Source organism: Pezoporus occidentalis, unplaced genomic scaffold, assembly GCF_034315485.1.
Source record: "Pezoporus occidentalis ecotype Australia unplaced genomic scaffold, CSIRO_AGI_Poc_V1 ctg158, whole genome shotgun sequence".
Taxonomy (NCBI): domain Eukaryota; kingdom Metazoa; phylum Chordata; class Aves; order Psittaciformes; family Psittacidae; genus Pezoporus; species Pezoporus occidentalis.
Genome location: NW_026913404.1, coordinates 2552516 through 2579317, shown reverse-complemented (window position 1 = coordinate 2579317; position 26802 = coordinate 2552516). Strand labels below are relative to the sequence as shown.

At 48.9% G+C, this 26802-nt stretch overlaps 1 protein-coding gene across 2 annotated transcripts in view; it reads right to left on the bottom strand.

Annotated features, from left to right (window-relative positions):
- The window catches only part of RAB40C (RAB40C, member RAS oncogene family), a 37857-nt gene extending 13968 nt beyond the window's left edge, over positions 1–23889 (bottom strand). The window contains exons 1-4 of one of the 2 annotated variants that reach the window (XM_062611996.1): positions 23817–23889; positions 23300–23593; positions 3486–3546; positions 1021–1081 (exon numbers count right to left, since the gene is read on the bottom strand). In XM_062611996.1, the coding sequence (XP_062467980.1) occupies positions 1021–1081; positions 3486–3546; positions 23300–23453 (276 nt within the window). In that variant the 5' untranslated portion in view covers positions 23454–23593; positions 23817–23889. Of the gene's footprint in view, positions 1–1020; positions 1082–3485; positions 3547–23299; positions 23738–23816 lie in introns of those variants that run through there. The other variant, XM_062611995.1, reaches the window with a different exon arrangement.
- Positions 23890–26802: the final 2913 nt, after the last annotated feature.

Here is a 26802-nt window from a genome sequence, read left to right as displayed (position 1 = left end):
GAACAATGGATACACTGGAGGAGATACCAACAGCCCATCCCAGGTGAAGTGCTCTCCTGTTTATGGCACAAGGGAATTTGCAGGAAGCCTTAAGAGAGCAGGATGCATTTTATCAGCTGGCAAAGCAAAGGCCCACAGCTACAAAGAGCAAAAAACCAAGAGCAATATCGACAAGAGCTTGAATGGGTGTGGCAAAGTTTCCAAAAGGCTGGGAATCCACTAGGACACTGGCAGTCAGCAGGCTGCTATATAGCTTCTGACTCTTAGTGGCTAAGAGAGCAGGAATTTGCTCCAAAGTTTTCACATTTGGAAACAAAAGGGAAAATACAGTAGTTCATTTAACTTATGGAGACTTTATCCTGGAGGGATCCTTACTAAGAGGATGACATTAAACTGTAAGAAAGCACTATTACCTAAGAGCAGATTTTCAAAGGACCACGAGATTCTGCTGTTCAGAATCTAGATGCTATTCTGGAGCAGGGCCCAAAGGAGAAACTCAACATGTAATGCTCTCTCATGTTTTAAGGCACATACTTCACAATTGAGCTGCTCTAGTTTAAAGTCTGCACCAAACATGCCAGTAGGAGCCACTCTATTTTCAGAACTGACTTGAAGGCAACACAGGCTGGAAGAACTCCACTGGGAAAGCCAGCGTCATGTTTAAACTAATTTGGCAAACCTCAGAAAGCATGAGCTCCCACATTAAAGCTAAGGCAGATCTAGAGCTCCATTTGCCTTGTCCTCTATAACCCCAGCTCCTCAGTTCCTCTCTAGAAACTAACACTGAATACAGTCTGTAACAACCCTTTCCTGTAGGAGTGTAGGGAAGTCATTTCCTCTCCTCTCTCCCACTATTTCATAAAGAGAGAATTCCAGGCAGCAAGATGACATGCAGCGCCCCTTGGCATTTAGAAATCCCATTTTTTCAATGCTTGACATGTTCGTCTTCAGAGCTCTTCGCTATGGCATGTAAGATTTTTACAGCCTAAAGAAAAAGCAAGTGCACAGAGCAGCACTTACCTGGGCTCCTCTAGAGTAGGATCTGAAAATGGTGCAAAATCTTCCTTGCCCTGATGTGTCCCTGCAACAAAGAAAAGTTACAGTTATGAAATCTGGAGAGTTGAATCCCAAACTGCACATCTCCTGTTGGACCTGAACAAAAAGAAACAAAAACCTCAGTGTTGATCTTGACAAATCTGTAGAACACACATGGTACCCAAACTGCTCCGCATGGTGCTTTAGAGGAAGAACCAGTGGGCTCATCACCACCTTTGGTTATAGTCAGACACACTCCAGAGGTCCTCGATGTCACCATGTTTCCCATGGAGAAGGTATAAACCAAAACAACTCAGCTTCAGCACTACCTTATAATATATGAGGATACAAGTCATTCTGATCCCCTGGGCAAAGGGTTTTCTCTATTTCCCTACACTCCATGGGAGTTTAAAGTCAGAATGAGACTGTAGACCTCTCCTAGCTGTGAAGAACAGCTAATGTAGAATAAAATGAACATAACTGCTCTAGACATGAGAGATTCACAGAATCCCAGACTGGTTTGCATTGGCGGGACCTTAAAGCTCATCCAGTTCCAACCCCCTGCCATAGGCAGGGACACCTTCCACTAGACCAGGATGCTCCAAGCCCCATTCAACCTGGCCTTGAACACTGCCAGGGATGGGGCAGCCACAGCTTCTCTGGGCACCCTGTGCCAGTGCCTCAGCACCCTCACAGGGAAGAACTTCTGCCTAAGAGCTCATCTCAATCTCCTCTCTGTCAGGTTAAAGTGGGGGTTTTCTAGTTTAAACTGTTTTGCGCTATCTAGTTCCACTTATTTTTCAAAGCACGTATTAACAAAAAGTGAAAAGTAGTATCTCTATACCAGGATCTCCAACAGATGTGGTCACTCACACCCTGCAGAGAGCTCAGAAACAGGACTAGGGAACAGCACTTCTAGCCCACTTTGACAGTAAAGGGCTATTCACTTATTATCCTGACTGCAGGTCTTGACATGGTAAATAAGTCTGACTACAACACCAGCACCTCCCAATGCCTGCAGAACCATCTGACAGTAAGCCAGGGCCCAGCACACTGACTTAACCTCTATATACTGAAATGCATCAGGGTAATCCAAGACACATTCTGATGTTTGTCATATCTATTCACTGGACAGGAATAGATATAAAAAAAACCACACTAATGGCCACCGAGAAGCCTAACGAATCCCTCAGCTCCAAATTTGCACCAGCTATATGAAAAAGGTCCTGATCCCAAGTTCAGGGCAGTCATTCTTTCAGATCTAAAGCTTTCAGGGATCATATTATTGGTTCTAGGTATCAATCTCACAGTCTGTGCTTACATCTCTTTCTCCCTGATAATCAAACGTTGGGTTGCACAAGGAAAGTAATGATGAAAGATTATATTAACAGTATAAAAAGACGGTTTCAAGAGGGAAGCAGTAACCACATACTTGGGGCTGAAATGTTAAAAAAAGACATCTTCTGTGATCTTACAAAGAGAGAAAAAGAATGTAAGTGACACACATAAACATATAAGCTAGAAGAGATAAATTACCTGCTTCTGTTCTTTTGTAAGAAAAACGAGGCCATTCAGCTTCAGAGAGCAGGTATATAATTAAACCATAATACTATACCCAGCCTCACCTCTCTCAGCTGAGGCTGAGACCATGGTGTTCATTCCTATTGAACAATTCACACAGATCCCTAGTATTCCTGTTACTTGATACAAGCATTGGTAAAAGGACTATTTAACTTCACAGTTTAGGGCCTGTGTCATTCCCTAGCAGACCAGGTGTCATTCCCTAGCAAACAACAGGGGCAGGCTGCCCATTCTTCCTCTTCCAGCTCCAGGACTGCTGTGTCAGCTTCTCAGCAGGTTAAACCTGAGACAGTGCTCTGCCAGAAAGACTCCAGCTCTCCCTCCAGTGCCCACAGATAAGGCAGGGGTGTTACCCCTCCTGTGCAGCATCCTCCCACCTCCATCCCAGTGTCAGATCACTCTGGTAAATCCTGCTCTCCAGGGCTTTGCCATACTCTGACATGAACTGTGAGGTCTAGTCACTGCTCTTTAGTTTAATACTGAAGTTGCTGAAAAACATCCGGGTCTGGAGGAACTAAGGGTTTCACCTGTTTTTTTTGTCCTTCTCTTGTCTATATTTCTCTATCCTAGGATTTCAAGAGAGTCCAGTACTGCTTCTGAAACAGTACTGATCCCTTAATGATTGAGAGCTGTATGGGAACATGTTGGAGAAAGACCGAAAATGGACTATTCCAAAGAACAGCATGAAGTTTGTGCTCCTCTATCAATGGAAGGAGGTCTTGTTTGCTCATGTAACTTGCTGGTGGGAGCAGCTAGCAAGCCTCACTGCACACCTGGGGATGTTCTGAGCTTTCTGCAGGTCAGTTCAACATCCCATAGCAGCACCGTAGCCTCTGCCTTCGAAGCCAAAGCAGTTCAGAAACACTCACCAGAGTTCCAGCTTGACCCTTCTGCCGTCCAACAAGATAGTAGTGGTCTTGTAGTCAATTCCTGAAAGGAAACCAATAAAAAGCTGAGCAAACACTGAGTAGGTCTTCAGAGATGGACAACAGATCTGCTCTGACCATCCAGATCTACCATTCCATATTTACAGAAAGTGATGTTTTCTCCCCCTTTCTCTATTGTGTGTTTGGGAAGGGCTACAGACACTTGACAAATAGAGCTCTGCTTCGAGAAAGAAACAGAGCTCTGCTTCTGGAGCTCTATCCCTCTTCCCTAAAAATACAGTTAAACCCTAGATTACTTCTTACTTCTCCACTGTTGGATAAAATCTCTCAGGACTGGAGCTGTAGGAGATCCTCAGCAGTATCCAAAGGGACAGTGTTAAATTGCAGACTTTTTTTTTTGGGGGGGGGAGGGGAAGGGAGGCTATGTGAGCCAACCAACAATTTAGAAGCACAACTTCAAAATCAGTCTGCAGAGCCACCATCTCAACAAGCATCACTGCCTGAAAGAGTCTAAGGACATTCTGAGAGGTGGGAGAACTGAAAGCCCATGCTGTTTCTTCATAGCATCCCAGACTGGTTTGGGCTGGAAGGGGACCTTAAAGCTCATCCACTTCCAACCCCCTGCCATAGGCAGGGACACCTTCCACTAGATGAGGTTGCTACAAACCCTGTCCAACCTGGCCTTGAACACTGCCAGGGATGGGGCAGCCACGGCTTCTCTGGGCAACCTGTGCCAGTGCCTCAGCACCCTCACAGGGAAGAGCTTCTGCCTAAGAGCTCATCTCAATCTCCCCTCTGTCAGGTTAAAGCCATTCCCCCTTGTCTTGTCCCTACAGGCCCTTGTCCAAAGCCCCTCTCCAGCTTTCTTGTAGCCCCTTTAGGCATGAGGAGCTGCTCTAAGGTCTCCCCAGAACCCAGAGAAGGCTCTGGGGAGATCTTAGAGCAGCTCCCAGTGCCTAAAGAGGACAAGTCCAGCTCTCTCAGCCTAGCTTCAGAGCAGAGGTTCTTCTTGCAAATAGCTCTTGGTTGGGTATCAGAGTCAATCAGCAGAGAAAGCACCCCCCTTCATCATGGCTAAGAAGGCAGTGGAACAATGGCTTCTCATAGAGCCACAGTATGAGAGTAGCATCAGACCCTCCAAACCACAGCACAGGCTGTGCTGACAAGCAGCTCATTTGCACAAGGGGTTCCCAACATCTTTGGCTACGCAGAGTTTGTTACAAACTGTGAGCAACCTCCAACCTCCTTCCTTAAAACCTGGGCTCAGAAATGGCTACAGGGCACCAGGAGTCCAGGAAAAGCATCTTCTCTGAAAGCTCCAGTTAAGAAGCTTCAAGAGAACTGTAGTTGCTTAAAACAAATCAATATGCACCATCACTGCACATCCACTAAAGGATAAACTCAGTATCATCTTTAATAAAGCAGAGCTGCTCCACTCTGATTAGATCAACTCTAATTTTTCCTCTTGCCAACTGATATCCAAGTTTGAATCCTTAATGAAAACCCACAGCCCTGTTACAACCAACACTTCCCTGTTCCTGGAAGGAGAATACTGCCCTGATAACAAAACATACATGTTTGTCAGTAAAGGAAATGGATTTTTCTGAGTCATCACCAGGAGCTCCCTGTTAGTGAAACACAAATTCGATTTCAGCCTTCACAGGGTGCTATAAAAAGCAATAAAGATAATTACCTTAAATTCCAACTATTTCTAGGGCGCTAGCACAGAAAATAGACAGTTTATGTTTTATCTTCCTCCAGAGACAAGTGAATGATTTGTATTTATTTGCAGGAGGATATAAACTACTTCATCCCCCGGGATGGGGAACAGCAGTGGGAGCAAGCCTGCACTGCAAGCAGGAGGGAGCATTCACACATCTCCCCCTCCAGTTCCGGACCCAGGATCATTTCTCAGCACAGGCTATTAGGGAAGCAGCTAACTGAGCCCACTGCCCTGTTTCAGATGCAAGATTATCCTCCAGGCAAAACTGTCCTTCACAGGGAAGAACTTCTGCCTAAGAGCTCATCTCAGTCTCCCCTCTGTCAGGTTAAAGCCATTCTCCCTTGTCCTGTCCCTACAGGCCCTTGTCCAAAGCCCCTCTCCAGGTTTCTTGGAGCCCCTTTAGGCACTGGAGCTGCTCTAAGGTCTCCCCTTTAGGAGCCTTCCCTTCTCCAGGCTGAACCAGCCCAGCTCTCTCAGCCTGGCTCCAGTGCAGAGCTGCTCCAGCCCTTGCAGCATCTCTGTGGCCTCCTCTGGACTCACTCTAACAGCTCCAGGTCCCTCTTGTGTTGCTGCCCCAGAGCTGGATCAGGACTGCAGGGGGGGGTTCTCCCAGAGCACAGAGGAGGGGGAGAATCCCCTCCCTTGACCTGCTGCTCACGCTCTGGGGATGCAGCCCAGCACACAGCGGGTTCTGGGATCAAGCACATGCTGCTAGCTTCTGCGTCTTAGATGTGTTCATTAGGCTGGGCAGTGAGCATGAAGCCTATATCCCCATTGGGAACAGGGCATCCCCATCACAAATACACAGTTCAGTCACCACAGCAATGCTTTAAATGCCCATTTTTTCCATGCCCATCTGAAACTACATCACATACAGAGCAACTCTGTAGTCTGGGCATAACAATACACCATGACCTATACAAGCAACCAGCAGAAAAACTTCCTGACCTCCTACTCAACTGCTCCTCACTCCAGAGACACCTAGAGAAAATAAAGAGGCATAGCAGAAGGCCTTCATGTTCTTCACAATGATGTTTATGTTCAGAAGAGTAGGTAAGTGACCTGGAGGAAGCACGAGGTGCATGGCTGGGGACAGAGGGCCACAGCAGCCACTACAAGCCACCACTGCACAGTGTGACAGTGCTGGTAGAACAAGCCCTGGCTGTGCTGCATCAGGGCTGTGCCTCTGCCTCCTCACTTCAAGCAGCCCAGATACCAGTAAAGGGAAGTTTGTAACATTTCATTTCTGTAGTTTTCCCTGTGGTTTCTCCCACCTGAGCATCACCTCTGCTTGCTGGCAGCACAGCTAATTGCGAGACTGACACTGTGAGACTGACATTCATCCTCTGCCAGGAAGTGCTTTCATCCCTCAGAAGAGATGTGCTGCTACAAACCCCATGTGATGCTCCTGGGGCGCAGGCAGCACCAGCAAAGCAGTGGCCAACAGTAGTCACTTCCACAGCCCTGCCTGGCCCCTGGGGCATCTAGTACTGCAGGGAAAGCAAACAGGCTTAATCATAGAATAGTTACGGTTGGAAAGGACCTTAAGATCATCTAGTTCCAACCCCCCCTGCCAGGGGCAGGGACACCTTACACTAAACCATGTCACCCAAGGCTCTGTCCAACCTGGCCTTGAATGCTGCCAGGGATGGATCATTCACAACTTCCCTGGGCAACCCATTCCAGTGCCTCAGCACCCTCACTGTAAAGAACTTCTTTATATCCAATCTAGACTTTTCCCTGTTTAAGTTTTAACCCATTACCCCTTGTTCTATCACTGCAGTCCCGAATGAAGAGTCCCTCCCCAGCATCCCTATAGGCTCCCTTCAGATACTGGAAGGCTGCTATGAGGTCTCCACGCAGCCTTGTCTTCTCCAGGCTGAACAGCCCCAAATTTCTCAGCCTGTCTTCATACAGGAGGTGCTCCAGTCCCCTGATCATCCTCATGGCCCAACTCCGGACTTGTTCCAACAGTTCCATGTTCTTTTTATGTTGAGGACACCAGAACTGCACACAGTACTCCAGGTGAGGTCTCACAAGAGCAAAATAGAGGGGCAGGATCATCTCCTTCGACCTGCTGGTCATGCTCCTTTTGATGCAGCTCAGGATATGGTTGGCTTTCTGGGCTGCGAGCTGAAAGCTTACTTTATACCAACCCATCTCTTTCTGGACCAATACCTGGCATGATGCAACAAAATGAATGAGGCTTGGAAAACAAGTCTGGGCTGTTCTCTCAGGTTGAACATTCCGACAAAACTCTGCTTGTTTTCCAGCCCTGCTTTAGACTCCTACTCAAGCTGATGCCATCTCAAGCCCATGTCTCGACCTGGCACAGGGTGCTCTGCAAACGGATCTGCTGTCACCAAGCCTGATGTTAGACACCCGATTCCCCTCTGCAGAGCCGGGTCTCACACTCCTGGGCAACACCCCATGGAATTCCAAACCTTTATTTCTTTTGCCAGTGCCAACCTAACCAACCAAGCAAGCCATTTTCCCATGGGAATCCAGAGAACGTGTCATAGGAAACTCTGACCTCTTCCAAATTACTCATGGGGAGCACATCATACTTTGCATCACTGTGAGGTGTAAAACCCCACACCCAACCTTAGCTTGGTTAGAAATTTCACCCAAACACTACACCTGATGTGACCAGGAAAAGTAAAACTGCTCCAAAAAAAGGACCATTTCCTCCCAGCACTTGACACTACTTTGCATCAGGCTATCAGTCTCCCTTCCTATTAGGAATCTGCGGCTCTGTCTAGCCCCCAAACTGCATCTGCATGAGCAGCAGCACGAAAGCACAACAGAGGATGCCAAGGCAGGGACCTGGAAGTGGCTTGGAAAGGGAGAAAGCCAAGGGAGATACATACTTCATGCTACTCTTGGGCTCTCCCTTTAAACAGATTAATATCTCAAGAAAATGGCTTTAAATAGCTGAAGCAAACAAGGCTCTACCAGTATTTACTACTATAAGCACAGGAGCTTCTTGGCTTTGTGTAGGTCTTTGTTTTAGAGAAAAGGAGACAATTTTGCAGTTGCCAACCCTCAGAATACTCTGCCCTAATGCTTGGGCAGGGACAGAAGGGTCACCTCCCCTCAAAAAGGCTGATTTGAGCAAAACCTCACAGCAGTAAGGGCACTACGAGCCTTTTTCCTCCTTCAGCCTCCTAGGATCTGGGTTGGAGAGGTTCCAGCTCTCCGTGTGATGCTACATTTTGGGTTATTGGACAAGATCAAGTGTCCTTCTCTGGAGATGCTCTAATGATCTAACACTTCACCGAACCTACACAGATACCAATAGTACAACTATGGCTCATATCATGACAGCGGAATGAAGGGACTCACCCCACATTAAAAGCAGGTTTTTCCTGCAACCTTCCTTGAAGGCTGGGCTGCAGCAGCAACACCTCCAGTTTGCAGCTGCAGAGCCTTTTAGAAGAACATAGTTTACTCCCAGTCTGGGGCAGAAGAGATTCCAGGTGACACTCAAAAATCTCTTCCAAAAGGAAAAACCTCTTTCACCTCCTGACTGAAACATTGCTAGAGTTTTAAGACAAGCTCACTGTCCTGCCCAGAGACACTCCACTTACCACTTAGAATCATTTACAGTTTGTGTGAATCAGCCTGGCCAAAGACGCTTTTGTCACCTCATTTCTTAACTGAGTTTTGTGCTTGTGGGAGCTCAGAATCCACCACCTCACTTTCTGTTAGTCCACCCACAACAAAACCCAATGCATGTTATCTGAACTTCATTCAAAATATCACCAGCTCCCCCAGCTCACAGACATGGTCTGGATAAGCCACCTCAGCTTTCATAAAAGCCATACATTAAACTGGGCTTCAGTAATTTATAATTCAAAGAAGTCAAACAACCCATTTGCAAAGCAACGTATAAGGTCAACAGGCACAACCTGAAGTGCACAATGATGATGAGCCAAGGACAATCCTTCACTAACTCATTATATAAATAAGAAAATAAGATAACTCGAGTCAATTTTTGTTAGCTATCTGAATAACAGTGCTTTTTGGCAGTTTGTTCTTTCATCTGTAGACACAATTAAGCCAGAGTGGCTGCAACTCTTGTAACATCAACAGCATCTGAGCCCTCACAGGAGGGCTGATGAGCAGTGACAGACCTTCATTTGTGACTGTCATTAGTATAACCAAAGCCACCACACCACAACTGTCTAACTGAAAATGCTGGATTTTCCCCCAGTCTTCTGATTTCCTAAAGATAATCAGCTCTGCTGGGTCCAGAAAAAGGACCAGAACTTCTTAAAAGGTGTTCCTAAAAGGTCTTCTTAAAGGTTTGCCACATTGACCAGTAGCTGCGGGAAGAGGGAGAGCACAGGGCTGGAATAAAATATAACAATAGAGAATACACATAAAATCTTAAACTTGCCAAGATTTCACAGTGAACTCAAGTAAGCAGCTATGAGAAGCTGGAGGTGCTGCCTGGCATTCAATAGATCCTCAGGAGAAAGTGATGCAGTGCTCTGTGAGCAGCTGGCAAATAACTAACTGCACAGTTTAAAGGCAGACTGATTATAAACCAGGCAAATATCAAACCAACTGGTTTTATTAACTGGCAACATCTTCCAGTTAGCGTGGCGGACTTCACAGACAAACTGTGATGAAGTTGTAACGCAAGTGTGGCAATCCTTAGTTAATACAGAAGGAAGAATCAGAAGCCAGAACCATCCAGTGTGCAGCTGATCTCAAATGGTCGTTTTCACTGCCACAGAAGGAGAAAAACACCATGAAACACTTTAGAGTGGGTCAATGGATTATAAGTAATTTTGTTTCTGCCCTTTTGCAAAAGGAACACATTAAGAATGAATCTCCAGTGAAGCTCAGAATGGGTTGCCCAGAGAAGCTGTGGCTGCCCCATCCCTGGCAGTGTTCAAGGCCAGGCAGGACGCAGCCTGGAGCAACCTGCTCTAGTGGAAGGTGTCCCTGCCCATGGCAGGGGGTTGGAACTGTGTGAGCTTCAAGGTCCCTCCTAACCCAAACCAGTCTGGGATTCTGTGATTCTCAGCTGTGACTGAGCAGAGATGAGTAAATTTAATAGAAAACCTTTCTCAGCAGTTCAGACAGCGCTGTGGATGCCAACGGGAACACTGCAACTAACTGCGACTGTTTTGGAGAATGTAAACTATGGATGAGAGCCCTATCACCTGCCTGGTGGTCCCTTACCAGCCAGCCTCAGGAGGGGTCTGGGCAGGGTGTCCCCTCCTCAGAGCCCCTCTTTTGCAGGGTGGCAGAGCCTGTCTGGACATCACTCAGGCTCCCCAGCCAGCTACGGTCCCTCAATGCATTACTGGGGATGTGCAGGCAAGTGTGTTATCAAGTAAGGTGGCTTGTGTGTAAGATGTGAGCTGCTGAAAGTCCATCCCTCTCCCTCCAAAGGACTTGTGCAAACCTTCCAGCTGGACTAAAAGAGGAAAACCCAACTCATTAACCTGTGCACAACCCAGCACAGTGACTCTGCTTCTGCCTGTACAACCAGCTCCCCAGCTGGAGCCCTTCTGCACTCTGGTAAATTCAGCCTAAAGCTGTAAGTGCAGGAATTCATTTATCCCAAATGCCAGCAATAGCCAAGCAGTGTGCGAAGATGAGTGCTGATTCCCCCAAGTCCTGGGTGTCACAGATGTTAACTTGACTTTCCTCAGTTATTACTCACATGGCTGGGTTTGAAATGGAAAGTCTTGCCCCTGTGTGCCCAGCTGCTTTGGAAAGCCAGAGTATCTGCAGCATGTGATGCACACAGGGAGGGTGGCCAGCAATGGCACCAGAGGCAAATTGAACCTGGCCAGTGCTGTCACAGGGGCAAGTTAATGAAGAAAAGTGACAGTAGTTTCCTATGGGGCAGCAGAACCACCCCACATGTGACAGCTGAGAGCCCAATGGGCTGGACTGCCACAGTTTCCCCAAAAAGAAGTGAGTGGGGATGACGCCATCCTTGCTGAGTGTGGAAGAAGCAACAACCAGCCAAGTCACACAGACTCAAAGAATCCCAGACTGGTTTGGGTTGGAAAGAACCTTAAAGCTCATTCAGTTCCAAGCCCCTGCCACGGGCAGGGACACCTTCCACGGGCAGGGACACCTTCCACTAGACCAGGTTGCTTCAAGCCCCGTCCAACCTGGCCTTGAACACTGCCAGGGATGGGGCAGCCACAGCTTCTCTGGGCACCCTGTGCCAGCGCCTCAGCACCCTCACAGGGAAGAACTTCTGCCTAAGAGCTCATCCCAATCTCCCCTCTGTCAGGTTAAAGCCATTCCCCCTTGTCCTGTCCCTACTGCCCATTGTCAAATTGTCCTTGTAAAGAAAACCTGATTAATTTAAGACACAGGCACTGGTATCTGTACATAGAAGACACCACCAGAGCACTACCTCCCACTGCAGCTCCTACTATATAACTTAGAGGAGAAGTTATTTTCTCCATCATCTGTAAATGATACTAAATAGCTCAGAAAACATGTGGTATGTGCACACAAACACCAGCTGATGACAAAAGTGAACACACGCTATTCACATAACTGATGAAGTCATCTGACCTTAAAAAGTGTGGACCGCAGCACATGAACAGCAGCAATTTAGCTCAGAGCTGCAAGCCAAGAAAAAAATCCCTTCCAAACAAAACATGAGCTCATCACTTTGAGTCACTCATTCAATCACCTGCTCTTTTGATAGACAAACAACAAATTATCTCCATCTACAACAAGGTCAACAAAACATACGCTTTAAAACAAAGGTGGGTCCAGCCTGGCACTGTGTCTTTTGCTGTTCACATTTATCTTGGCAGTTTTACTTTTTTCTTTAGAGTGATGAAAGTTCCCCCAAACAGCACTGCTGCAAAACAGCACCAGCTCCTGCCTGCAGAGCTGGGGCTCAGGGTCAGAAATCCCATGTTTTTCCCACTGCACTCCTGTCCTGTGCTGTAGTTGAGCCTTGGGAACAGGATCAGGAGGTCTTGGTTCTTACCAGGCATGTAAGACACCAGAGCTGCTCTTGCAGGGTGCTGGCTGGAGGAGGGGGGAGACAGAAGCTATCTGCTGAAGCCTGCATCACCTCCGGCCCACAGCAGCAAACACAAAACCTGCTCATGCTGCTCAGCTCAAAGAGAATGATGAGCTTCCAGCTATTTAACTGTGCAGCAGATGAGTTGGAGCTGGTCTGAAGCAAGTAGTCCAGCCCCATGCACGCAGTCAGGAGCCCACATCCCCACATGAAGCACATCACGAGAGCTCCTGCCAACTCCAGGGAGCTGCTGCGGCACTTGGCAGCTCTGCACAATACATCCAACATGCTGCCAAGCTCCTCATCCAGAGACAGATGTAGACACAGAGAGAGAACAAATGCCTTTCCATGATGTGAACTTACCAAATGTGTAATTTTCTCCAAAAAAACATCCTCCATCTTCTCCTCTACCTACTTGTACCCTACGTGAGCAGCAGGTCAAGGGAGGAGATTCGTCCTCTCTGCTGCTCTCTGGGGAGACGCCCCCTGCAGTCCTGATCCAGCTCTGGGGCAACAACACAAGAGGGACGTGGAGCTGTTGGAGTGAGTCCAGAGGAGGCCATGGAGATGCTGTGAGGGCTGGAGCAGCTCTGCTCTGGAGCCAGGCTGAGAGAGCTGGGCTGGTTCAGCCTGGAGAAGAGAAGGCTCCTTAAGGGGAGACCTTAGAGCAGCTTCCACTACCTAAAGGGACTACAAGACGCCTGGAGAGTGGCTTTGGACAAGGGCCTGTAGGGACAGGACAAGGGAGAATGGCTTTAACCTGACAGAGGGGAGACTGAGATGAGCTCTTAGGCAGAAGGTTCTTCTCTGTGAGGGTGGTGAGTCCCTGCCCGTGGCAGGGGCTTGGAACTGGATGAACTTTAATGTCCCTTCCAACTCAAACCAGGCTGGGATTCTCTAAGTAGAATGTATGATGCTATTCACAATCACCTTATTGAAAGTGCTTTTGATTTAGACTGGAAGTCTGTCACAAAAAGCCTTCTTGCATCAGCTTGTTCCCAAGACATCTTAATCCAGAACTGAGGGCTCATAGGTGAGGATCTCAGACAAATAAATTGCTGCTTGGTTTTGTAATCAGCCAAAAGCAAAACACTTATTCAGGGACCTTTAGGAATCCCAGATTTGCAGAATTCTCTTGTCTACTGCCTCCCCACAGCCTAGCAGTGTTTCGGCAGCTACGTGGTGCTCACACAGAGGAACTCTGTTATGCACTCATTTAAGGATGACAACAGCATTTGAAACCAGAATCAAATCTGTTCCTAAAGCTCGAACAATTTCAGCAGACACCCAGGAAGCCACAGAAACAGTCAAATGTAAGTACAGAATGGGGGATGTTAAGTGGATTTGTGCTTTAGAAGAAAATAAAGAATGATTTTATGCACACAAGTGAGAGCAAACAAAAGAGTTTCTTCATACTTCGCAGTTCAGATCTCCATAAAAACTATACAGCTGCACGCAGAAACAAAGACAGCCTGTGAGGAAAATCAGAGGGCACCATAACAATCTTCATTGTTGCTGGATCACCATAAAAACAGTGAGATACGCTTGGAGAGAAAAAAAAATACAGCAACACTTAAAAAAAAGAAAAAAAAGAATCCAACTATGTGATTCTATGATATTTTGGACAAAGAGTGGTTTGGGTTGGAAGGGACATTAAAGCCCCTCAAGTACCACGCCCCTGCCACAGGCAGGGACACCTGGATGGCTCCAAGCCCCATCCAACCTGACCTTGAACACTGCCAGGGATGGGGCAGCCACAGCTTCTCTGGGCAACCTGTGCCAGCGCCTCAGCACCCTCACAGGGAAGAACTTCTGCCTGAGATCTCATCTCAATCTCCCCTCTGGCAGCTTATAGCCATTCCCCCTTTGCCTGTCCCTACATGTCCATCAATATCCTGGCCTTGCAGCCGTCAACCCTCCACATTTACATTTTTGAACACTGTGCAGGTTAATACATGTGAAACATTGCTTTGTGAGCATCAGATCTTCATGGCATCATCACTGAAGCCTTCTCCGGTGCACACCTGCTTGGGATCCTGTAGAGGCTCACGATACACATGGCAACAGTCTCCCATCAGTGGGACACCCATCCTCTGCCCCTCCTGCCATCCACACCCGCTGCTCAAGGCCACTTGGCATCTCCAGGTTTTGCTATTTCAAGGGTGACATTGGAACATGGTGGCCAGCAATGATGGAGTTGTCTCCAGACTGACTCTAGACATCCAAACACCCTGAATGAAGGCTGCAGCACTTCAGCTGGGTGTAGATGGGTTAAGCACCACCAAGCATGGGTACTTTGAGAGCTCCTGCAGCACCTACGGGGACACCACTCAGCATGAATCTCACTGGCTCTTGAATTTGGTCTCACTGCACCGACCACAAGCCCCATGTCTGAAACAAACCTCTCCAAACTGGAAGTACCAGGATGGCTCTAAACACTGGTTTCCATTTTGGTGTGCTGCTTTCAGCAAAAACACCGCATCTCCATGGCCTGACCGACAAGATAGTGCTGCCTCCACTCAACAGTCCCTCCTTGCCTTTAAAGGATCATACAGCAGAGCAAGCACAGCTGTATGAAGCGTGCTGGCTCACATCAGCTCTCAACAGCCCAAAATCGTGTTTGGAAACTCTCCACTCACTCACAGACCAAATTTGAGCCTCCCAGGTCATATAATCATAGAATCAACAAGGTTGGAAGAGACCTTTAAGATCCTCAAGTCCAACCATTCCCCAGCACTGCCAAGGCCACCACTAAACCATGTCACTGAGGGCCTCATCTACAGGGTTTGTTGAACACTTTCAGGGATGGCGACTCCACCACTGCCCTGGGCAGCCTGTTCCAATGCCTGACCACCCTTTGGGGAAGCAATTGCTCCTAATATTCAGTCTAAACCTCCCATGATGCAGCTTGAGGCTATTGCCTCTTGTCCTCTCACTTGTTCCTTGGGAGAAGAGACCAGCCACCTCCTGGCTCCATCCTCCTTTTAGGTAGTTATAAAGGTAGTGTAAATCCTCTCCTCCTCCTGCCCTAGAGCTGTTGCAGGGCAAAGATCTCACCCCAGCTACCCTGAAGCACAACTGTTGCTGCTACCAGCAGGAAGGCAGCATTAATAATCTTTAAAATAGGACAAAAGCACTGAATTTTAACCTTGTAATACAGATGACACCTACAAGAACACCAGGTTGCCTCAAAGGAAGGGGACATTTCACAGCAAACACACATTTGCCAGCATAGCAGCAGCACAGATACAGCTCTGGCGTCAGGTAAGATCAACCCTGCTGCATTTCACCTCCTTGTGCTGTAGTGCAGAACTGCATACTGTGTCCTTATGGATTTTATCATCAGTTACTTCAGCAGTTTGAGAAGAAAAATAACACCTCTTGGGACAATGGAAGATTTAAGTAACAGGACAGGCAAAACAGTGTTTTATTTGGTTGAGGTTTTTTCATCTAGTAGGTCTCTTGTCCACTCAGCCTCCAGAACCATGGGCCAAAGGGACTATAGCCCATGCTGTTATAACTGGTACAGAAGGGAACAGAACAGAGGGCAGTTTTTGTGTACATGCGTCTGTGTGTGTGTGCAGAGAGCAATCACCTGCAAAGAAAGAAAAGCAATCTGATAAAACCCAAAAAAAGGCCCTGGAACTCAGAAACTGGGCTGGGAAATAAGTTAAAATGGCATCACTAAAAAGAAAGTAAAAGCCAAATGAGAATATTCCAGAGATGCACAGCACCTCTATTAGATCTTAGGCAGAAGTTCTTCCCTGTGAGGGTGGTGAGGCACTGGCACAGGGGGCCCAGAGAAGCTGTGGCTGCCCCATGCCTGGCAGTGTTCAAGGCTAGGCTGGACAGGGCTTGCAGCAACCTGCTCTAGTGAAAGGTGTCCCTGTCCACAGCAGGGGCTTGGAACTGGATGAGCTTTAAGGTCCCTTCCAACTGAAACCATGCCCTGATTCTCCAGTTCTAGCAAGCTGCCAGTTATGTGCAGCCTTCCAGTGTTCCCTTCTGCCTGCCTCTTCCCTAACAACTAATGGCTTAAACAGCAACTATTTTGTTTGAATCACTTGAGGATTTTTGTCCAGATTTGATGCTGATATTGTAATGGCTGCAGCACTGCACAGCACACACAGGGCATCAGTCACTTCAGGGCTGTATTTAGAGGAGAACAGTTGTCAAAGGTTTAAAATGGTATAATATTGGCTGGCTTCCCAACGAGGTGATGGAAATGAGACAAAGAGAAGGTAGAAAAGAGGAAGACAATCTAAAAAGCTCTGACTATGTAAAAACACTATGAGCAAACAGAGGCCCTATAGGAAGAAACAATCCTGGAGCTGACGTTGCAACCTTACTATTACTACAGCTACTGCAGAAGCAAACAGATCTCTTTAATGGAGCCCTAGCCCTGAACCACAGCCCTCTACACCCGAGAGGGGTTTTCTTTCAGGTGAGTCCCAATTCACAGTAGTGCTTTGCTAAAACGGAGATGAAGATTTTCACATGGGATCTTCCTTCCTTCTCCTCCTCTCTCTCTGCAACCAAATAGAAACCAGTATGACACAATGCTTCTGTATCACTGCTCCTTCCAAGCTGAGCTTGGGCTGCCAGAGGAAGGTGAGGGGCAAAGGGGAAAAAAAAAAAAAAAAGAGACTTGAGAAAGGAAGGGTGTAAAACCTCAGCTCCAAAACCATAGCTATTTTTGATTGCATGAGGAAGATGCTCTGCTCCTGCAACAGAGGGAGGCTGGAAAACAGGGAACAGCTGGAAATAAAAGCTGAAGGAGATGGGGTGGAGGAGGAGGAGGCATCTTCCATGGGCTTTCCTGTGCAGCTTATAGACTGACACAACCAAACACAAATCCCCCTGCAGCAAGAGGAGTGCACACTGCCACCACGGGATCTGGGCACAGCAAAACCCACTTGCTTTTTAAAAGTAAATACACAGAGAAACTTCTAATCCCAGTTACTAAGAACACTCTACCCATGTCAGATTGGTACTGCTCAGTTCACATCACCTCTATGCACACAGAAGCTCATCAACAGCCATGTAACAGCAAAGCTTTTATACAGGGGGTTAGAGGTGGTGAGAGCTGCCTCATGCCATCGAGAACCTTGCAGGATGAGTCCCCCAGCTTTAGAAACACACACAAACCCCACAACAATCCTGTGTGCACAACCCGTGGTGCTCTGCAGCCTTAATCCTGACTTGAGAGAGTGCTGAAGACACTGAAACCTGCTGGGCACTGAGCCTGGGGCTGGTGCTTGTTTTGATGGGGATTTGGTTGGTTGTTTTCCTTTGATTTGGGGGTTGTTTTAAGTCTAAGCCATGGCTCATTAGTCCCACATCAAGCAGAGATGGAGGTTCAACATCCTATGTTTGTATTTTTCACACAAGGGATATGTAGTAAGCAATGGAGAAATCAGAGATGCTGGTGTTGGTTCTGAGCCAAAGGCTGCTCTGAGGAGATCAGGTTTGCATCCCTGATGACAGGGAAGCGAATATCCCTGAAGGACACTGATGCCAGTGCTGGCAGATGGGGAATGGCTGCAACAACCACTCTCCACCCTGCAAGCCACCAAAAGAGATTTCTAGCAGCCCACCAGCAGAACAGTGCAGCTAAAGCATTCCCCACAGATGAATCCGACAGCCACCACATGGATGTGATGGCAAGGTTGCACTTGTAACACACTGCCTCCATCCCCCTGCATCAGGGCACTAAAACCTCAAAACAAAACATTATTCCAGTTAATAGAGTCATGCCAGAAAACAAACAGCAGCTTCCACTGCATGCAGCATCCCAAATCCCAGCCCAGCTGGATGGTGTCTGTCCCCATCAGGAGCAATGCTGCCCGGGCTGACACATGGTCAGGCGAGGACAAGAGGCTGCAGCAAAGCAAAGCAAAGCAGCATAGGATCAATGGTTCTCTCCCCACTAACGCCAAAGAGAGCCCTGACACTGCAACACCAGGATGAGCACTCAGCTACAATCCCAAATCTGTGCTCAAAATCTGTAGCTCCTGTATCCAATCCCAGAAGGTACCACCACATCAGTGCTGGCCCTGCCCGAGGTTTTAGTGTATACAGGTGCACCCTGCAACTGTTTCTTGCATGCTCAAGAAGGGGAGGTTAGACGCTGCCAGGGACTGAGAGAGGTCCTTTCCTTACAAAAGCTACAGAACTTTAAAGCTGACCTGCTCAGCCACACGCTCTGTTAAGGCTTGCGAAGTGCAGTTAGCAGCAGTATAGCAGCACTTCCAGATAAAACAGTCAGCAAGCACAGGGGCTGAGGATGAGAAGCAAGAGACCAGCTCCCCTGGTCAGTCCAGGAAACTTGAAGCTTGGAGAAGCAACCCCTCATACACACTCCACTGCTGTCTACCTTCGCTGTGGTACACATGATCTCCAGGGTGGCCAGTAACTGACTTGAAGACTGTGACAAAGCAGAGGAGTTTTACAGGTGATGTTTCTGGAAACACACTGGGGACTGAGGGCATTACAGGACATACCCAGAGAGTAGCTGCTGTAAAGAAAGATATGGAAGGGACAGCTTGGGGACCTACAGATTTACACAGCTGCACAAAAACAACCAGAGGGAAGAGACAGCCAACGATGTGGGTCACTCAAAAACTTGGTAACTAAACAGCAGTCATGAGGTCCCCAGGCAAAGATCACTGGCTGGTAGGGTCCTGAGCACCTCCATGGGCTGTGCAGTGTCTTCAGCCTATCTTCATTAACACTGTCTCTCCCTGTCCTCCTACCCAGGGAAAGGAGCACAGAGCCACGCTGCCCCAGAATCTCCTCCCTACCCAGACACTGAGGCATGGCCGGCTCACCCTCCTGCCTGAAATTCCTCCCACTGAAAGCTGAATTCCTCCCACTTTTAGCTACAGGAGAAGAGCTTCTGGGGAAGATCCAGTTCATATCTGGACCATAAAACCTATTGGTAGCTGTTGCAAATGAGCATTCAGTTGCCTTTTTCCTAACATTTCCATTGGGATAGCAGTGAGATAAGAGGGCACCTAAGGATGGTGCTCAAATAAAGGCTGAGAGATTGGGTTGAGATAAGGCACCAGGGGCACTGCATTAGGGCTGGTCACAGCACCAAACCTGCTGCAGGGCAATGCTTTTGCTTTAGCTTTCACACCCTCTTTGAAAGGCTATCAGAGTGCAGACAGAATGCTTCATCTGCATCACTTTCTCAGTACAAGCTGAGGGCAAGGAAAAAAACAAAAATAAGAATCCATCCCCCTTCTAATCAAAGCCATCTGCTCAGAAACATGCTCTACTCTTTCCCTAAGACACATTTCCCCTTTCCTATGGGAACAGCAGCAGGTGAGGGGGAAGGCTGCTGCAGAAAGAGCCCTCCATCACATGAGAATGGAACACATCACACTCACATCTGCATGGGGAGACCAGCCCTGGCCTTATTCCTGGCGCATGTGGGGCACCATCTCACACAGCAGCCATGGCACCACCAGGAGCCTCCCCTGACTCACCCTGTGCTGATGTGGCCCCAGCAAGCCAACAAACCAGCCAGGCAAGAGCATTTCAGCACAGGAATAACTAGATATTCCAGAGTGGATGTATGACACAGGAGTGACAAAACTACAGGCCCTTCAGGTGAGGGAAAGCCTTGTCTGCCTTTTTCAGGATATACACCACCCCTACTTTCACACGCAGCTCCACCACATCTCAGTGTCCAAAACCACCCTGAGACATTCATGTCCTGCTTCAGTGCTTGGGGAAGGATAAGGACAAACCCCAAGCAGGCAATTTAAGCACCAAAGTGAGAAGTGATCTGTGTAGTTGACTCGTATGTGTGGCTCAAGGCACACAGGTTTGCTTTAGACAGCCGTAATACTGCGCCTCACAGCACGGGGGCCAGAGCCAGTACCTTGGGAGAGGGAGCAAGCGCCCAGTGAAGAGGATTCCCCCTGCATTCAGGGGAACGGCAGGAATTTTGGTTCCAGGGTGAGGTCCTTCAACTATCAAGGGCAGCAGCAGTACTCCAAGAATGGCACCCTGTCTCCACAACTGTAGATTTAGGGAGTGGGGGGAAAGCTGGGAAGGACAACACTAGGAGACCAGAAGACCATTCATGTTCTCCCAAAAGCCCATGTTTTCACCAGTATGCAAGTACTGAGGCTTAATTCAGGACCTTTTGTGGATGGCCACAAAAAAGCAACATCTAAGTGCAACTCCTGGGTTGGGAGGTAACACTATCCAGGCACGAGGCACAAACAACACTACTTGCCCTTCACAGGGAGCAGACTTGGTCTGATGCACCTGGAGACTGATATATTTGGTAACTTCAGCATGAACTAGTAGGAAACACTGGACCTCAAATTCCTCCTCAAAAATGCAGAAGTTCTGCATCCAAGGCCCTTGCAGCTCTGGGACAGCAATAGTTACAAGCATCACTCACACCTCTTCCTGCAGAGGCCAGTTGGCATCCAGGGAGTAACAACCACCTACATTTACATGGACCAGATTTATTTCTAACAGCAGTTAAATAAAGGACATTGCTATGGTTTTATACACAATAGGAACTGTGGTGTCTAATTTAAGATGTGCCGGGTTTAGAACAAGGTGCCAAGCTGGAAGGCTGTGCTGAGAAGTGACGCTTATACTCAGGGATCCCGAGTGAGGATGGACAGAAGCAACTACAATGCTTGAAGACAGACACAGTTCATACTGTATACAAGGCTTTCAGATACTGGACACAAGCAAGCAGAGGCTGCGGCTGCTTATAGCTCACAGAAGCGACGCTGATGGAAAGCGTGAAAAGAGGCTTTCTCGCCTCTTGGTTGCCCCTGTTCCAACACTCAGAAGCCCAGGGAGAAGAGAGGAATTCCTCTAACACTCTTCTAGAGGCCAGGTGGGCAGCAGAAGAGCAGCAGGAAAAACACAGCTTCATTTACAGAGCTTCACTTTTAAAGGGATTCCTGCCCAGAGCTGAAGGGACAATCCATTTCACACTGCACTGCAATAACCTGTGTCAAAACAGTCACCAACACAGTAAAAGCAGCTGTCTAACAAGACAGAGAAAGTACAACAGCTTTAGCCCTGCCCATTAGAGACCTGAGCTTGACAGGAGATGTCCCAAGACCAAGATCAACCCAAAGCATACTCCATTTCACCCTGATAACGGCCAGTTCTGTCTTCTGGACAGATCAAACATGCAGTAGAAGATATAACCCCTGTTTCAAATTGGGATGTGGGGTCTGGGAGGGGATGAGGAAGAGGATGACACACAACTAAAGAATTTAACAGAAACAGCCTCTATGTAACATCCCACCATTGTAGCTTTGGGACAGCACATGTAAGAAAGGAGGCCAGGCACTAGCTGTTCACAAAAATCCAAGTGTCCTCACGTCAGGGGATGGTCCCTGTCAGGGCAGAGTGGAAGCATGCTGCATGTCAGTACACACATCACAACTGCACCACAGACAGGGAGTTTGATTGCCAAGGCTGTCAAGAATAGCAGCACCAGCAGATTCACTCAGATTCCAAAGCTACTCCACCTGATCATCCAAAAGGCATGCAGTTTCACAGAAGCAACAGAAGCAGAGAATATCAGGGCATGTATCACTGTGAAAAAACAGTATGTGACCCAGTTCTCTGATTAGGGACGAGTTCAATTGCCCACAGAACATGAGGGAAGGCTTTGAAAATATCTGTTCACTGAGACTTCTTCTTCCAGAAAGAAGATGGTGGTGTTTTGCTATTATAAGGTATCACATGCAGAAACAAAGCTGTTATAGTATTGGTGAAAGTCACTGCTGCCTGGGTTTATGTATCTAGCAAAAAACCACCACACACTCGTTTTGCAATCCTACTTATTACCCTGCTTCAAAACAGTAGGGTATTACCACTGACAATTCCAACTTTAGCACTCCAAACGACAACGCCTTTACGTTCTCCATCCCCTTCTGCATGGTAAATGCTCACCGCAGGGAGCAGTTCTACAGCTCCCAGATGAGGCAGGCTCTTCAGAGACACAAACTCTCTTCAGGGAATCTTTTAAAGCAACAAGCATCTCCTCGAAGGCAAACCACACCAGCTCAGCCAGACACCCAAGGAGATGAATGATACCACAACCTGCCAGCTCCAGAATCTGCTGTTCTCATTTCACAAGCAGCTTGAATTCTGAGTCACCACCTCCCTGTAAACCTCTCTGGAGCAGGTGCTCACTTGCATCAGCTTCTATAAAGCTAGTAGTAGCTCTGAGGAGCGAGCACACAGCCAAGAGCCGAGCCACATACTCCTTTGCACTCTAAATTCAGCCAGCTTCAACGCAGCACACCGAGAAGCACCCAGTGCCCTCAGACTCCTGCTTATAGGCAAAACTAAGCACCACCTGCTCCAGCCCTGGGGCTGATGCAGTGATAACACAGGGTCTGAACTGGATCAGTGCTGTCAAGCCCTTTGGGATGCTGTTTTGCATGGAAGCAGAGGGGGAAAGGATGACAGATTGAAAACTACTTCAGAACCTGCACCCTGCCAGGCTGTGTCATGCTTTAACTGCGGTGAGGAGATGCAGGAAATAGCACAGCGCCGCTCCTTGGCTCTTAATTATGGTCTTGTGACAGTGTAGTTAATGGTCTGTCATAGGCTCCATTAGGAACCTTGATGTTTGCAGGAGGCGGACCAACAGAACCAGCTTCCAAGCGAGAGCAGCTCTGGCCTGGAAACACGGCTCACATTCTTTTGTTACAGACCCTGCTTCCTCCAGTATAGCTGAGTCCTTGTGTTCACCCCCAGGGACTCAGCTCTGCTCCATATGAGAGTGCTCAGACCTCAGGAAGGGTCCAGCTGTGCTGTGGGATCCACACATCCAGGGGCTGCATTAGACACTGATCCCTCTCTGGACAAATTCTCCTGTGGATCTTTAGGATTTTAAGGAACAGCCGTGGCCTCCCCGGTGCCTGAGCCCTGAGAAACCAGGCTCTGCTTCCAGATAATAACAAACCGACAAAGGGAAAAGCAAAACAACCGCTAGGGCCACAACGCTGCCCCTCCCGGGCAGCACCCCCATCCCCCGCTCCCCATTACCGTTGCTGTAGGCATAGGGGGACTCGGAGGCGCCGTCCTGCAAGCTCTCCAGGATCTCCCCCTTGCCCACGTCGCTGTCCCCCACCAGCAGGAACTTGAGGAGGTAATCGTAGCTCTTCACCGGGCTGCCCTGGGTGCCCATCCTCCTTCTCATCGGCAAGGAGGCCCGATCCGCATCCTCCGCCTCCCGCTGGGCTGAGGGTACGGCGGACGCCGCCGGGGCCTCTTCCCCCCCTGCCACTCACAGCTGGCGCCCCTCGCCGCGCATCTTCCTCCGAGGGACGCGCTGGGGACCTGCGGCGGGAGGAGCAGGAGGAAGAAGAGGAAGAGGAGGAGAGAGCAGCCCAGCCCCGCAGCTCCTCAGCGCCCCCGCCGCTGACAAAGCCCCCGCTCCCGCCCGCACAATGAGCCGCCGCCCTGCCAGGCCCCACGACCCGAGCCCGCCCCGCCGCCGCCCGGCCTGACCGACCAACCGACCAGCGGGCGGACGGACGGACGGACGGACGGACCGACCCACCTCACCGCCGAACCGGGCCGCACCGCCACCACCTCACCACAACCTCCAGCGCGCAGCACCCCCTCGAGCCGAGGCAGACACGACACAAAACCCACCCTCCACCAGGCGACCGCCACTTCTATAGGCTCAGCCTCTCGTCCGTCAAAGCCGGTCCCTCCCGGGACTGGTGGTGGCGCTGCAGACTACAAGTCCCGGCGTGCCTCGCGCGGGGCGGCCGCGGCGGAGGGGGACGGGAGGGCGCAGCGAGTCTGGGGGGCTCGGAGGTGGCGGGGTACGGTGGCGTATGGGAGGTACCGGGGACGGGGGCTCAGGCGTGGGGGACATCCAGGAGTGGAGGGGGGTCCAGGAATGGGGGTCATCCAGATGGGTGGGCATTTGGGGGTGTGAGGAAATCCAGTTGTGGGGAAGGCATCCAGGACTGGGGGGAATCCAATTGCCTTGCCTGATGTCTCCACATCCCGCCTGTCTCCTCCTGCTCTGCTCCCTCACCGCTGCTCTTCTTCAAGTTCAGAAGCAGCAAGAGTTCTTGCTTTTCTAAAACATTAATTGCTGCCCAACTTGTCTTTTCCCGCATGGCTCATCCACTGTCCTCCCTTGGGGATCGCTCTGTTAACAGGCCTTGGGCTCATGGGTAACTTCCATCACCGACTCTGCCAAAATTCCCCCAGAAGTGGGGCTGGCAAAGGGGAATCTAAAATGGGCTGAAGTGGCACGGACCAAGCCCAGGCAATGGCAGCCAGCAAAGCTCAAATGGCTCCACCACATTGCCCAGGCAGCCAAGGGTTCCACCACCCTCAAGGTGATGGATTGGCAATGTGCAGTGCTGGGGACCAGGCAGTGATGAATGCATCAGTCCTCAGCCAGCTGAGACACAAGCTTTGAGCACCCCATGGGGTGTCAGGACCTTGCCACCTCTGGCTCTGTGGACAAGGGACCCTCCTGTGCTACAGCAGGCTGCATCTAGCAAGGCTGGGGGTGATGATCTGAGCCACTTTGGTGCTGCCAGCCTGGCTCCATCTCCTCTCCTGTAGCCCAAGGGCTCATCTGCTGCCTCGGAGCCTCAAGGTGTGAATTCCTCTGGGGGGGCTGTTTTTCATGAGGTGTTTGTATCCCCACGGGTAAGGGGATCCATGCTCAGCACTGTCCAGTTTGGTTTGTCTGCATGGCAGGGACTGAACACAGCCCTCTCTGTCATCCCATCCCACATCTCAAAGAGCCCGGGTGACCCAGGTAAGAGGAAATAGCAGAAAAAAGCAAACTGAAATAGCAGATAAAGGCAGAATGAAATAGCAGATGTCCTGCTGACTCTATCTGAGCTGCTGCCATCCCCAGGCTCATTCTCGGGGGGCAGGGGCTTGGAGGATAAAGCCTGTGGAGAAACTCTCACAGAGGAACGGAAGTGGAAAGGGGGGACCTGTGCATACCCAGATTGCTCAGGAGAGAAAGTCTATTCCTCTCATTGCTGTCCACCACTGGATCCAAAGTGGTGGGTGGTATGAGTGGGCCTGATGGTGCAGACACATGTACCAGCAGAACAAGGGACAGCCCAGCTACAGGATCAGGGAAAACTCCCCAGACTACAACCAGAGTCTCCAGTGCAGTGTAATTACTGGGATTTCCCTCCAGTATTGTCACATGCTGTTCTGCTTAGGAAAGTGCTTCTCAAGGCAGAATTCCTCTCTAGGATGGAGTTTTGTATGCAATGAATCACATTTTCCTTCCCAAGCCCTGTGCCTGTGTGAAGAGGCATTTCAGGCTGCGCCAGCACTAGGAACCAGCAAGTGGAAGGAATAATAATAAGGAAATGCAGTATTAAAAAGGGTCTGCAAGATCAGTCTCTGATGTTTGGCAAAGGCTGCTTGTCTGCCACACGGGGTGTGTGGTAGGAATCAGAGAAGAGCTGAAAGCTTTAGCTACTTCTCATTCAAGGACTGATACGGATAATATGGATCTGAGGATAAATTAGAGCCATCACCTTATTAGCAGCCTCTTCCATGAGGAAAGGCCAGTCTGTGGAAGATGACGCTGATCCCAACTTCTAATTAGAGGGATGACATAAGTTCAAATGTTCCTGAGCAGGATGTCTGCTAAGTCGTTGTAATGTCTCTGTGCACAATCGGAAAAGGGTGGAGGAAGACTATTCCATAGCAGAGACTGGAAAGGAAGAGGAGAGACATGGCAAATGTCCAGCAGAAGAAACTCATAGGCTCATATACTATCACAGACAAGGAGAAAGCAGAGTATAAGCAGCAGTGAGACAGCTCAGGCACTAGTTCTGCATGACACAGGGGCTGTCACATCTCACCTGGGCTACTCAAGGTGTGGCAGAAGGTTCAGGCCCTCAGCTTTGAGCAGGAGTTTTTCCTCAGCTTGATATTTCACTATCCCCAGAGTAAGCCCTTAGTAAATAGACCAAACACCCGAATGTCTAAATACGCTTGGCAGGTTCCCAATAGGAAGGTCACATTTACTGGTTCTCATGGCTCTGTGCTGTCCCCAGGGCTTTCAGGTCACTTGATCCCAAAGGACAGCCATGATTAGGACCATTGTGAGGGGTCTGGTCTCAGAAAGTTTCAAAGCCTGAATATTAGAAACATTATTTTCACAAGACTGTGTTTCTCACAGCAGTTCACAAATCCAACTATGCAGGTGTGGGAGGAAGCAGTGGGAATGTCATGTAGTATCTCCAGAGGAAACATGAGAGGGAGGTAAAGTGTAAATCTGCTCTGCTGAGGGCCAGGTAAGAATGGGTCTCCATGGCTCTGACTTAAGCTCCAGTGAGAATCATTTATTCAGCCTATTCCTCCACTAAATGGATCACAACCTGGAGTTATTCACACCTGGAGTAGAGAGAAAAACTTGGATATTGATATTCCAAGAGAAGATACTGTATTTGTACAGGAGTTTTAAGCGCTTGATCACTAAGGACAAAGATCTCTCCAGTTTCTGCAGCCAGGGATGTCCCATCAGAGCCTGCAGTGGCAGA